We start from the raw sequence: 14,521 nt of genomic DNA on the forward strand, positions 1-14,521 counted from the left end.
ATGTCCGTTACGGGTATACACGACTGGCCGTACACAGTAGGCAGCTGATTGTTCGCGGACCTCCAAAATACCATAGAAGAAGAAGAAACGGATGTAAGCTAAGCGGTTTGAGCTTCCTTGGCAACGTGAGGCTTTTTATAGCTACATTTTGTTAGCATGTCTTCAATAGTGTTGGATTTTCGTGCATAGATCACATGTGAGTAGTTTGTCTCGTTTCCTAGTTTATGCTAGCTATTGTTTTGCGGTGCTAGCAAACGTGATACAGAAGTAGCTTTGCAACCTATTCAAGCCAAATCGCGTTGCTAGCTAACGTTAGCTATGTTTTTATCTAGCTAACGTTAGCCGGTAGAGTTCGCACCTGTTAGACAAAAATGTCCACATACCATTTGTATCGCGCAGTGCAGCTAGTTATTGTACTTTCTGCATGTGTGACCCATGCGGCCACAGATGGAGGAGTCAACACAGAGTCTTCAATAACAACGAACAGTCCAAAAACCTATGAGCCTTTCAGTACCACTGACCCGATGTATACCGTTTCAACTGTTGAATTGGATACTTTTGCAACTGCTTCTGCTGAAACTGTCACTCAAGATGGTGTTTCCACGGTAACCACGGACCTGGCTCCATCATCTGAAGCCACCACCGAGCCAGTCATTGAAACTGTCCCACCTCCTGTTGAAACTACTGCCAAATCAAGTCTGATTCCAAAAGGTAGGTTGTCTATTGTCATTGAAAAAATACATTAGTGCACTACAATAGTTTTGAGATTAACCTTTGCTGTCTTGTAGTGTGTTTATGTGATTTGACTCCAGACTTCTGTGATATTGGCTGCTGCTGCGACATTGTGGACTGCGACATCCCTGACTTGAGCTCTGTCTTCAATGGCTGTTTAGATGAAGTCATGTAAGTTTATACGCCTGTGCATTTGCCTTGGGGTCATGACTGTCCAGGTTCGATCCTTGCAAGGGACGCTGTGTTCACCGCCACTGTTCGCTACATTGGTGTCAAGGTGCAGTGCATTTTGAAAGAATTCAGACCCCTTCACCTTTTCCACTTTTTGTTACATTACAGCCTTATTCTAAAATGCATTAAATTGTTTCCCCCCCCCCTAACCAATCTACACACAATACCCATAATGTATTCAGTATTCTGACCCTTTACTCAGTACTTTGTTGAAGTACCTTTGGCAGTGATTACAGCCTTGAGTCTTCTTGGATATGACAACAAGCTTGACACACCTCTATTTGGGGAGTTTCTCTCATTCTTCTCTGCAGATCCTCTCAAGCTCAGTTAGGTTGGATGTGGAGTGTCGCTGCACAACTATTTTCAGGCCTCTCCAGAGATGTTAGATCAGGTTCAAGTCCAGGCTCTGGCTGGGCCACTCAAGGACATCCAGAGAATTGTCCCAAAGCCACTCCTGCGTTGTCTTGGCTGTGCTCTTAGGGTTGTTGTTCTGTTGGAAGGTGAACCTTTGCCAATTCTGAGGTCCTGAGTGCTTTGGAGCAGGTTTTTAAAAAACTTTGCTCCGTTTCATCTTTGCCTCGATCCTGACTAGTCTCCCAGTCCCTGCCGCTGAAAAACATCCCCAAAGCATTGGTCAGACCCTTAAGGAAAACATTAATGGCTCTCCATCCATCGGCCACATCTTGCTCTTCATCACCCACAGCTCTATAAACCTTTTCTTCAAGTACACCATGTTCATGGTTGTTCAAAACAAAGGCAAATAACTGTAACCCATCATAAGGATGTAGATTGTGGAGTTCCTTATATCGCTTTAAATGGTCCCACGTCTTTATACCCAGGCTTCGTGGATGCTTCAAAGTCTTTGACCATTCATCCAACTGTTTTGGAGATGCTGATTTGTGTGATTACTGTCACTGGAGGTTTGTCTTTACTCCCTAAGACCTCGTTCGTCACCGCTGTCAAAATCTGTTGACTCAAAGCCAGGAAGTGCTGACCAGATGCTTTAAACCTGATTTGCCTTGCACAACTCAGCATGGGGGTAGATTGAGGGAATAGAAAGCCCACAGGTAGGGGCCAAGTCTGCCCTTTCCACCCTTTCCTCCTGTAATTGTTGAATTTCGGCTTTTAATGTCTCTGTTCACCAAGAGCCCTCAATTTCTCTCTCTCTGCAATGTCCTATCATGAGAATCACAAAGGAATTTATCATGTTTTCTTACTTTGGCTAATACAGTTAAAGACCATTGGGTCTTTGTCAATAAGTTAGACATTCTATTTCTCCCCAAGCTTTTTGTTTATCAGAAAGATTCCATCTTTGTCAACTATGACATATTTCTTTTATTTCTTGCCTACACTCTAATTTGAAATGGTTTTTCATATCACTAGCCAGTGCATTTGATACTTTCCATGTTCACATCCAGAACAGCTGTCCTGCCCTTTTCCAGAGTGGTTCTCTCATTAAAAAAATTGCATTACATTAACTTCAAAAGTATTTATAGTTTTACAACCACTTGAGGAGTCTAACCTCCTATCATATAGAACACATTGTTTCTACAGGGCCTGGATACCCCTAAAACGTGAGTTCACTTCAAAAGCTTGTAGAAAGCTTACATTACCTTAAATTGCTACTCAACTAGAAACTCACTTCTATGGAACAAGGTTTCACACCCTTAATCAATTGTGGCTTATTTTAACTGCTGGGGCTTTAACAGAGGATTTGAACCCCTATACATCACATATATGTATCACTCAATGCATGCACTTATTTTAACCTGATTTGGTTCTTTTAGATATAGGTCTAGACTCACCCAGCAATATCTTAGCAGTCAGGAGATTAAGAGCCGACTCCCCCGAAGAGGGCTGCGCGCAGCCCACTTATCTTTCCCCTGGATCAACACACAGTTGATATGTTTTTTTCTTGTTGGTCAAGACCAATTAATCCGGGTCACGGCACCATGTGTTAGCTGTTGATGTCATTCTTCAATAACACAGAGCCCAAAGCAAATCAGGGGGAGCAAAATCTATTTATTCAAAGAGAACAAATCAGTTATGCTGGAAAGTAGATGTTTATTCTTCCCTGTCCTCAATGGTTTCTCCACTGAAAAAAAGGAGACAGGATGTAGTTATACCCAAGCCTAGCCTGTGGTTGACCAATTAGAATTCATTGCAGTAAAATTGGGGCAATGGCCAAATACCAAGTATTCTGTTTGAGGCTCAATGTATAGACAATTCGGACCAATGAACTTGCCACATGTAGCTATGAGTCCGACTGAAATTCCTCCCGTGTCCCTGACCCATTAATCTTCAGTTCCCCATTACAAAGAAACAACTATTTCTATTGATCATTAATTCCCTATTACAGAAGAGCAACTATTTCCATCGATGGTTAATTCCCTCTTGACCTTTAGTCCTCTGTGTTGTGTATTTATCGGTAAATATTCTTACAATAGCTAAGGGTCTGAATACTTAAGGTATTTGTTTAATTTTTAATACATTTACAAAAAAATCTAAACCTGTTTTCACTTTGTCATTATGGGGTATTGTGTGTAGAGAAATGTTTTAATTTAATCAATTTTAGAATAAGACTAACGTAACAATGTTGAAAAAGTAAAGGAGTCTGAATACTTTCCGAATGCACTGTAAAGTGATTTATTTAGTTATGCATTGCTAAAGCACATCAAGGAACATTGATTTGACCAATTGAATTGTTTGTTTTACAGATATGGTGAATGCATTGAGAGCTGGTTGATATTCAGAGTCAATGTGGATCCTTCATGCGTCACTGTCACAAACAAATTGGTCTGCATTCGACCAGAAGAGGGTAAACACACACACACACACACACACACACACACACACACACACACACACACACACACACACACACACACACACACACACACACACACACACACACACACACACACACACACACACACAATAATAATTTTCCTGATGGTGATCCATCCATTCCTTGTCTACAGATAATACTACAGTTTCCCAGATCCTTCCAGCTCTTGCTAATACACCATTGGACTCCTCCTACCACTTCTCTTGGAAGGGATCCGCAACTTATAGTACCCACACCAAAGATTTCTACAGGGTATATTGAGATGTGGTGTCTGCATAATAATCTTAACCAGCGATTTTAAATATTCAGACAGGCCTAGTCATTTTTCTCTCTGATCGGTCTTGTTATTTTGTCGCAGGTTGATGACACAATCATGTCCCATTTCAACAGCTCCTCCATTCGTGGGGTCCTTCGACAGCCTTCACCAGGGGCCGCCACGTCTTCCTGTGTCGACCGTAACCCTGCCAGTAAGATGGCACCTGTTCAGTAGCCAAATGTTGTTGAACCTTGCAGATAGACATGCCATGAATAGAGTTGACATGATTCCTTCAACAGTCAGACATTTTTGTTCTAAATAGCATATTTCTGTCTGACTGTTGGCCAAAGTTTTGTCATTCAGAACCGTGTCCCTATACTCTGAATAAAGTATAAATCTTACGCACTGCTGCAGTTGGCTGAAGTGCTGGGTGGTGCTAATAGTCTTGGGAGACTGGGGTCTTGTTCATTTGGCACCAAATGGAAGAAAACTGACTGAAACAGGGATGGTCTACCAGGACCTGTCCAATAAGAGTTGCTCATGTTTGTTTTGACCAGCACTCAAGTAATACTTTTTGTATTATGACGTTTTTGGTTTGTTCTATATTTCTATTTCTGGTCTCCCCTTGTAGGGTTCCTGAGGTCTATTTCTCTCTCTTGCACCCGCACACTGACTCCCCTATCCTGTGCCACAGACCCCAGTCTCAATGCACAGTCCTACTTCCATGACATCAGCCTGCTCAAGGTTAGTGTGTGTGTATGTGTGTGCTAAAGTTTTGGATCCATGCGTACAGTATCTCTATAATATAAATATCTTGGGCCTATTGCAACCACCATTGGCTTCCATATTAACACAAGATAATCTCTCATTAAGTGATCAATACACAATACAATCACCCACAGAACTGATTTAAATTGCAACCATTATTGGCCACATGATTACCACTCCCTAAAGCTGATGTCAGTGTTAAACTTTTAGTTCAAAATCTTTGAAGACATTTTCACCCTCTGGTGGGTATTATTGAACCTGCTTTATTGAGCAGACCGAGGGTCGTTCCACCTCAAAGCACAAGAAAGACTATTTCGACACCAATCATCTTAGATTGTTCTGAAATCGTTTCTGTGGTTAGTAACAGATACAATTATCATTCTTGAAACATTATTTTGTTGAAATATGATTTGATCCCTAAGAAATGAAGCTAATTAATTGCGTGGCAAATAATGCAATCAACTTCAATAATTAATTGCGTGGTAAATAATGCAATCAACTTCAATTACACATTTCTTTGAACGGAGGGATTCACAGGGAATAAATGGCATACAGTGCCTTGCGAAAGTATTCGCCCCCTTGAACTTTGCGACCTTTTGCCACATTTCAGGCTTCAAACAGAAAGATATAAAACTGTATTTTTTTTGTGAAGAATCAACAACAAGTGGGACACAATCATGAAGTGGAACGACATTTATTAAGTTAATACTTTGTAGCACCACCTTTTGCTGCGATTACAGCTGTAAGTCGCTTGGGGTATGTCTCTATCAGTTTTGCACATCGAGAGACTGACATTTTTTCCCATTCCTCCTTGCAAAACAGCTCGAGCTCAGTGAGGTTGGATCACGGAGGCTGGAGACTAATATCTCCCTCAATAACTTTAAGCATCATCCATAATGTCCACAGAAACATGTCAAACGTTTTTTATAATCAATCCTCAGGTTTTTAAAATATATAATCGATAATATATCAACTGCAAATGTCTTTCACAGTAGGAGAGGGAAAGGCAATACCTATCCAAACTCTGTTGCGCGAGCAAAACTTAAGTGACCACTTGACGCGATGTTATCGTTCTGGCTCATTTTTCAAAATAAAAGCCTGAAACTATGTCTGAAGACTGTTGACACCTTGAGGAAGCGATAGGAAAAGGAATCAAAGGGAGGCTATTTCCTCAGGGTTTTGCCTGCAATATCAGTTTTGTTATACTCAGACAATATTTTGACAGTTTTGGAAACTTTAGAGTTTTCTATCCAATACTAATAATAATATGCATATATTAGCAACTGAGACTGAGGAGCTGGCCGTTTACAATGGGCACCTTTTCATCCAAGCTACTCAATACTGCCCCTGCAGCCATATGAAGTTAAGGAGAGGTATATCAATATTTCTATGTCTAAATCGACATTTATAATGAGTATTTCTGTAAAATAATGTGGCTCTCTGCAATATCACCGGATGTTTTTGGAACTAGTGAATGTATACTGAGATTTTTATATATAAATATGAACTTTATCAAACAAAACATACATGTATTGTGTAACATGAAGTCCCATCTGATGAAGATCATCAAAGGTTAGTGATTCATTTTCTCTTTATGCTTTTTGTGACTCCTCTCTTTGGCTGGAAAAATGGCTGAATTTGTGGTGACCTAACATAATCGTTTGTGGTGCTTTCGCTGTAAAGCCTATTTGAAATCAGACACTGTGGCGGGATTAACAACAAGATTACCTTTAAAACGGTATAAAATACATGTATGTTTGAGGAATTTTAATTATGAGATTTCTGTTTTGAATTTGGCGCCCTGCACTTTCAATGGCTGTTGTCATATCGATCCCGTTAACGGGATTGCAGCCCTAAGTTTTAATATCTGAATCTTATAAATTAAAATTACCAATTTGGGTGCAATCAATTAGCTTAATTCCTCAGACAAAATGTAAATCCCTGCACTGTCCATATTTTAAAATGTGTAACTAAATCAAGCCAATCATAATTGAGTCATCTTTATCAAATTCAAATGTAGTCTAACGAAGTTATTTCAAATGGCACATTCAGCTATAATTTTCTATTTTACGATTAAATGTTTGAGTGAAATATAGGCCTACTACTTTTTTATAATCTTGTATGTACACCGTATTATGTAAGAAGTTCAGCTTCTTGGTTGCAATTGGCCACATTGATATTGCCTTATCTTTCACTGTGAAAATTCCAGTAATGTTAACACATTCTGCCACAACTAATTGTCATTACAGATTCCAGTCCGTGAGAGTATTCAGATTTTACCAGATAATCTGGTAAGAGTGACCACACATTAGAGGGCAAAAACATGTGACTTGTCTCAGGGTTGGATGGCACTCACTTTCTGAGGCACCATTCTCTTTCCGAAGTGCACTCATTCACTTCCCCTCAGATTTCAAAGCATTGGATTGGTGTGAGTGTGGAGCTGGAGAGCAGCTCCACCTTTTCTTCTTACACAAATTCCATGCTTTCAATATATGCAGTGAACGAGTACATCCTTCGGGGAGAAAGGTGAATGAGTACACAGTTGCTAGTGAAAATCTATGTGTGAATCATTTTTAATAAGACTTTAATAAGACCAACTTTGCACAACTCTTAAGGCAACATACAGTGGGGCAAAAAAGTATTTAGTCAGCCACCAATTGTGCAAGTTCTCCCACTTAAAAAGATGAGAGAGGCCTGTAATTTTCATCATAGGTACACTTCAACTAAGACAGACAAAATGAGAAGGAAAAATCCAGAAAATCACATTGTAGGATTTTTTAGGATTTCTGGCTCTCACAGACCTGTAACTTCTTCTTTAAGAGGCTCCTCTGTCCTCCACTCGTTACCTGTATTAATGGCACCTGTTTGAACTTGTTATCAGTATAAAAGACACCTGTCCACAACCTCAAACAGTCACACTCCAAACTCCACTATGGCCAAGACCAAAGAGCTGTCAAAGGACACCAGAAACAAAATTGTAGACCTGCACCAGGCTGGGAAGACTGAATTTGCAATAGGTAAGCAGCTTGGTTTGAAGAAATCAACTGTGGGAGCAATTATTAGGAAATGGAAGACATACAAGACCACTGATAATCTCCCTCGATCTGGGGCTCCATGCAAGATCTCACCCCGTGGGGTCAAAATGATCACAAGAACGGTGAGCAAAAATCCCAGAACCACACGGGGGGACCTAGTGAATGACCTGCAGAGAGCTGGGACCAAAGTAACAAAGCCTACCATCAGTAACACACTACGCTGCCAGGGACTCAAATCCTGCAGTGTGAGACGTGTCCCCCTGCTTAAGCCAGTACATGTCCAGGCCCATATGAAGTTTGCTAGAGAGCATTTGGATGATCCAGAAGAAGATTGGGAGAATGTCATATGGTCAGATGAAACCAAAATATAACTTTTTGGTAAACTCAACTTGTCGTGTTTGGAGGACAAAGAATGCTGAGTTGCATCCAAAGAACACCATACCTACTGTGAAACATGGGGGTGGAAACATCATGCTTTGGGGTTGTTTTTCTGCAAAGGGACCAGGACAACTGATCTGTGTAAAGGAAAGAATGAATGGGGCCATGTATCGTGAGATTTTGAGTGAAAACCTCCTTCCATCAGCAAGGGCATTGAAGATGAAACGTGGCTGGGTCTTTCAGCATGACAATGATCCCAAACACACCGCCCTGGCAACGAAGGAGTGGCTTCGTAAGAAGCATTTCAAATTCCTGGAGTGGCCTAGCCAGTCTCCAGATCTCAACCCCATAGAAAGTCTTTGGAGGGAGTTGAAAGTCCGTGTTGCCCAGCAACAGCCCCAAAACAACACTGCTCTAGAGGAGATCTGCATGGAGGAATGGGCCAAAATACCAGCAACAGAGTGTGTGAAAACCTTGTGAAGACTTACAGAAAATGTTTGACCTCTGTCATTGCCAACAAAGGGTATATAACAAAGTATTGAGAAACTTTTGTTATTGACCAAATACTTATTTTCCACCATAATTTGCAAATAAATAAATCTAAACTAAATAGAAACTGAACTTTCTGGATTTTTTTTTTCTCATTTTGTCTGTCATAGTTGAAATGTGTACCTATGATAAATTACAGGCCTCTAATCTTTTTAAGTGGGAGAACTTGCACAATTGGTGGCTGACTAAATACTTTTTTGCCCCACTGTACATTATTTCCATTGTTTTAGGGAAGGGTTTGGCCGATCATAAATTGTACGGTGTTTCCTCCGACACGTTGGTTCCGGGTTAAGAAGCAGTGCGGCATGGCAGGGTCGTGTTTCGAAGAACGCATGGCTCTCGACCTTCGCGTCTCCCGAGTCCGTACGGGAGTTGCAGCGATGGGACAAGACTAACTACCACTTGGATATCACAAAATAGTGAAAAAATTAAAATAACAATCCACTCCAAATCATCCATTGGGTTTGCTATATGGCTGTTAAGTAATACAACACAGCAAAGAAATTACCATTTTTGGCCTAAATTAAAAATTACAGGTTTGGGTCATTCAATACAACACACCACAGTGAACCACTCTCTATTTTTAAGTATTGTGGCAGCAGCATCATGTTATGGTTATACTTTTCACCAGGATGGACTGGAAAGCCCAGTTAAAGGATTAGAGAAACATGTCTCGATCTTCTGAAAACCTAACCCTGGGATAGTTTATTTTTTAAATTACACACATTTTAAAGCCAAAGACACACCAGAATAGTCCAGGCTCACTCAGTCCTGACTTAAATTTGCTTGAAAATCTGAGAAGGTTTGAAAATTGCTGTCCATCGAAGATTTCCAACCAAATGTATTGATCTTGAGAAATGTTGACAAAACAGCTGTAATGGCTGTCTAAGGTGCTTGCACCAAGTATATGCAATTATGTATTCTATTCATTTGGAATGTTGAGTAGGTTGTGAGATCAGTAGGGGAAAAAATGTAAAGCAGCAACATTTGAAGACCGCAATCCTTTCACTAGGCATTGCACTTTGGGGAAGGGAGTGAAGTGCATTCTTTGAGGTTAAGGGGAAAGATTTGGACCGCACACACTGACCTCTCATTCTCTTCCTCTGTTAGATCCCAGTCACTCCAGTAGTTGGCCATGGTTGGCCTAAACCGAGAGAACAAAATGGTTCCTGTCTCAATGTGGTGTCAAAGGTTAGAGATTAAACAATCAAGTAAAATAATAGTCCAAGAATAGACTAATTTTGACAAAATGACTGAATATCCATTTAATCTTCCTAGCTCACATCTTCTCATTCTTTTCCACATGCAGGTGGACTATCTTATATGGTACACAATTATAGGGGAGATCGCTATGGCAACAGTAAACATGGTCTTGGTAGACACGGACTCTGATACGAATCTTTTGCAGAAGCACACTGTCCGTTTCCAGGTAAGCTTTCAATCGATGGTGTATAGAGCAATTTTTGGTTTACAAACATGTTCCAGCAATGTGCATGCATTCTCGCATTAAATAGCCCTTTTGCAGAGTAACTATACGCTGATGTCGGGACTTTGACAAACTTAAAGGGATACTTTGGGATTTTGGCAATGAGGCCCTTTTTCTACTTTGCCAGAGGCAGATGCACTTGTGGATACACATTGTTTGTCTCTGCATACAGTTTGAAGGAAGTTGCTAACTAGCTGGTCCAAGGACGGGAAGTCTATGGGTATCTGCTAGCTTCTAGTTATTGCGCTAACTGATACCCATACACTTCTAGTCAGCGTTGGCCCGCAAAACTACCTCTACCTTCATACTGGACACAGACAGACATGATTGTCAAAATCATTGCCAAAGTATCCATTTAACAGTGAATGTGGGTGATGACCATGAAAACACAACTGATGGTTATAGTTATGCATCCAGGAAATATCTGTCTCAGAGTTGGTCAATTCCATTTCAATTCAATCTTGGAATTTCTGTTTACTTCCTGCATTGACTAAATTGAAATGAAATTGACACCTACCCTGGTACAGTGCATTTGGAAAGTATTCAGACCCCTTGACCTTTTCCACATTTTGTTACCTTACAGCCTTATTCTAAAGTTTGATTTAAATTGTTTGTTTCCCCTCAGTCTACCCACAACCCCATAATGACAGAGCGAAAACAGTTAAAACATTTTTTTAAACTGATATATTTACATACAGTTCCAGTCAAAAGTTTGGACACATTCTTAAGGGTTTTTCTTTATTTTGACTTTTCTACATTGTAGAATAACAGTGAGGACATCAAAACTATGAAATAAGTCACATGGAATCATGTATATACCAAAAAAAGCTGTATATGACAGATTTCCACACTCTTGGCATTCTCTCAACCAGCTTCACCAGGACTACTTTTCCAACAGTCTTTAAGGAGTTCCCACACATGCTGAGCACTTGTTAGCTGCTTTTCCTTCACTCTGCAGTCCAACTCATCCCAAACCATCTCAATTAGGTTGAGGTTGGGTGATTGTGGAGGCCAGGTTATCTGATGCAGCACTTCATCACTCTCCTTCTTGGTCAAATAGTCCTTACAACCTGGAGGTGTGTTTTGGATCAATCATTGTCTTGTTCAAAAACAAATTATTGTCCCACTAAGCACGAACCAGATGGGATGGCACCAGCAAATCACCATCACGGTGGTTGGAACCAAAAATCTCACATTTTGACTCATCGAACCAAAGGACAGATTTCAACCGGTCTAATGTCTATTGCTTGTGTTTCTTGTCCCAATCAAGTCTTTTCTTCGTATTGTTGTTCTTTAGTAGAGGTTTCTTTGCAACAATTTGAACGAGAAGGCCAGATTCACTCAGTCTCCTCTGAACAGTTGCTGTTGAGATTTACATTTACATTTAAGTCATTTAGCAGACGCTCTGTTACTTGAACTCTGAAGCATTTATTTGGGTTGCAATTTGAGGTGCAGTTAACTCTAATGAACTTGTCCTCTGCAGCAAAAGTAACACTGGGTCTTACTTTCCTGTGGCGGTCCTTATGAGAGTCAGCTTCATCATGGCGCTTAATGGTTTTTGAGATTGCACTTGAAGAAACTTTCAAAGTTTGACATTTTCCAGATCGACTGACTTTCATGTCTTTAAGTAATGGACTATCGTTTCTCTTTGCTTATTTGAGCTGTTATTGCCATAATATGGTCTTTTACCAAATAGGGCTATCTTCTATATACCACCCCTACCTTGTCACAACACAACTGATTGGCTCAAACGCGTTAAGAAGGAAAGAATTAAACAAATTAACTTTCAATATGGCACACCTGTTAATTAAATTATTTCCAAAAGGTGACTACCTCATGAAGCAGGTTGAGAGAATGCCAAGAGTGTGCAAAGCTGTTATCAAGGCAAAGGGTGTCTACTTGGATGTCATAAGGTGAATGCACCAATTTGTAAGTCGCTCTGGATAAGAGCGTCTGCTAAATGACTTAAATGTAAATGTAAATGTACTTTGAAGAATCTCAAATATAAAATATTTTGATTTGGTTAATACATGATTCCATATGCTATTTCAAAGAAAAACCCTGGAATGAGTAGGTGTTAACTTTTGAATGGTGCTGTAAGTATTCAGCCTTTTACTCAGTACTTTGTTGAAGCACCTGAGACAGTGATTACAGCCTCAAGTCTTCTTGGGTATGACGCTACAAGCTTGGCACACCTGTATTTGGGGAGTTTCTCACATTCTTCTCTGCAGATCCTTTAATCTCTGTCAGATTGGATGGGGAGAGTCGCTGCACAGCTATTTTCTGGTCTCTAGAGATGCTTGATCGGGTTCAAGTCTGGGCTCTGGTTGGGCCACTCAAGGACATTCAGAGACTTTTCCTGAAGCCACTCCTGTGTTGTCGTTGCTGTGTGCTTAGGGTCGTTGTCCTGTTGGAAGGTGAACCTTCGCCCAGTCTGAGTTCCTGAGCACTCTGGATCAGAATTTCATCAAGGATCTCTCTACTTTGCTCCGTTCATCTTTCCCTTGATGCTGACTAGTCTCCCAGTCCCTGTCGTTGAAAAACCGTCCCACCGGCTCGATGCTGCCACCACCGTGCTTCCCCGTAGGGATGGTGCCAGATTTCCTCCAGATGTTAAGCTTGGCATTCACGCCAAAGAGTTCAAGCTTGGTTTCAACAGACCAGAGAATCCTGTTTTGCATGGTCCGAGTCCTTTAGGTGCCTTTTTAATGACGAGTGGCTTCCATCTGGCCACTCTGCTATGAAGGCCTGATTTGGTGGAGTGCTGCAGAGGTGGTTGTCCCATCTCCAGAGGTTACTCTGACAGAGTTACATTGGGTTCTTGGTCACCTCCCTGACCAAGGCCCTACTCCCCCGATTGCTCAGTTTGGCTGGGAGGCCAGCTCTAGGAAGAGTCTTGGTGGTTCCAAACTAATTCCATTTAAGAATGATGGAGGCCACTGTGTTCTTGTGGACGTTCAATGCTGTAGAAAAGTGTTGGTACCCTTCCCCAGATCTGTGCCTCGACACAATCATGTCATGGAGCTGGATGGACAATTCTTTCGACCTCTGCTTGGTTTTTGCTCTGACATGCACTGTCAACTGTGGGACCTTTTTGTATAGACAGGTGTGTGCTTTTCCAAATCATGTCCAATCAATTGAATTTACCACAGGTGGACTCCAAGTTGTAGAAACATCTCAAGGATGATCAATGGAAACCGGATGCACCGGAGCTCAATTTCAAGTCTCATAGCAAAGAGTATGAATACTTAAATAAGGTATGTTTTTATTTTTAATACATTTGCAAACATTTCTAGAAACCTGTTTTCACTTTGTCATTATGGGCTATTGTGTGTAAATTGTTTTCCTCATCAATGTGGGGAAGGGGTCTGACTACTTTCCAAATGCACTGTATCAATGCTATGGTTCAATATTCAAATTTAATTGAAAGTAATCTATTTCTCAGTTATCCACGCCCCCTCCTACTCCTGAACCAACCCCTGTGGTGGGACTAACAATGGGGACTCCTGTGATTGGTCAGTTTGGCGACGCGGTCCAACCTGTATCCTTTGGTATTAGCACACATCATGACATGCAGAACCAATGTTTTTAATTTTTTGGCATACTACTTGTTGATATACAGAGACATGTATGCGACTTTGTTTTAATTTAAAAACTATTCAGAGAAGACACAGAAGATCAGTGAAATCAATGGGCCTACACTACAGTTGCTGTAAAGAATCACAACCGTGACACTATGTACTGAATGTTCTTATTAGGGGTGCTGGCTGCAAGAAAACATTTGGATTTTTTTCCCCTTCTGATTATTCTTTCACACTTGTTCAATATCGCAATGCACGATTGTTAAAAACAATTATACTTTGGCAATATGGTCTATAGGTGGTGCTGTAATAAGCATTCTAAGGCTCAGGCCCAGTTCCCTGTTTGACGTATAAACACGAAGCTTGGTATATCAGTGTTTCTCATCATAAGGAACAAATTTGAACCATGTTGGATTTTTTACAATCCTGGATTTTAAATAAAATCTTCTCATGAGCTGTAAATCTGACTCTGAACTCCAAATATACAGTATTTTCATCATGTCAGTCGCTAAAAAAAATCTATGATAAACATCAAATGGACAAAATGGAACCTTTCAAAAAAAAAATTTGTGTTCTGAATGAAACCCTAATAACTAAACTTGAAACTGATTTGAGGGTTTTGTGGTCAGTAGTAGGAAGGTGTATGCTGACGCAGGT

At 40.6% G+C, this 14,521-nt stretch overlaps 1 protein-coding gene across 2 annotated transcripts in view; it reads left to right on the forward strand.

Moving 5' to 3' along the window:
* LOC124048511 (tectonic-3-like) overlaps positions 1–14,521 on the forward strand; it is a 20,341-nt gene continuing 5,820 nt past the window's right edge. The window contains exons 1-11 of one of the 2 annotated variants that reach the window (XM_046369376.1): positions 1–196; positions 448–711; positions 789–903; positions 3,681–3,781; positions 3,945–4,063; positions 4,170–4,278; positions 4,699–4,811; positions 7,085–7,126; positions 9,908–9,988; positions 10,107–10,226; positions 13,729–13,824. In XM_046369376.1, coding sequence (XP_046225332.1) covers positions 525–711; positions 789–903; positions 3,681–3,781; positions 3,945–4,063; positions 4,170–4,278; positions 4,699–4,811; positions 7,085–7,126; positions 9,908–9,988; positions 10,107–10,226; positions 13,729–13,824 — 1,083 coding nt within the window. In that variant the 5' untranslated portion in view covers positions 1–196; positions 448–524. Of the gene's footprint in view, positions 712–788; positions 904–3,680; positions 3,782–3,944; positions 4,064–4,169; positions 4,279–4,698; positions 4,812–7,084; positions 7,127–9,907; positions 9,989–10,106; positions 10,227–13,728; positions 13,825–14,521 lie in introns of both variants that reach the window. The other variant, XM_046369375.1, reaches the window with a different exon arrangement.

This window comes from Oncorhynchus gorbuscha, linkage group LG11 (genome assembly GCF_021184085.1).
Source record: "Oncorhynchus gorbuscha isolate QuinsamMale2020 ecotype Even-year linkage group LG11, OgorEven_v1.0, whole genome shotgun sequence".
In the NCBI taxonomy this organism is placed as follows: Eukaryota; Metazoa; Chordata; class Actinopteri; order Salmoniformes; family Salmonidae; genus Oncorhynchus; species Oncorhynchus gorbuscha.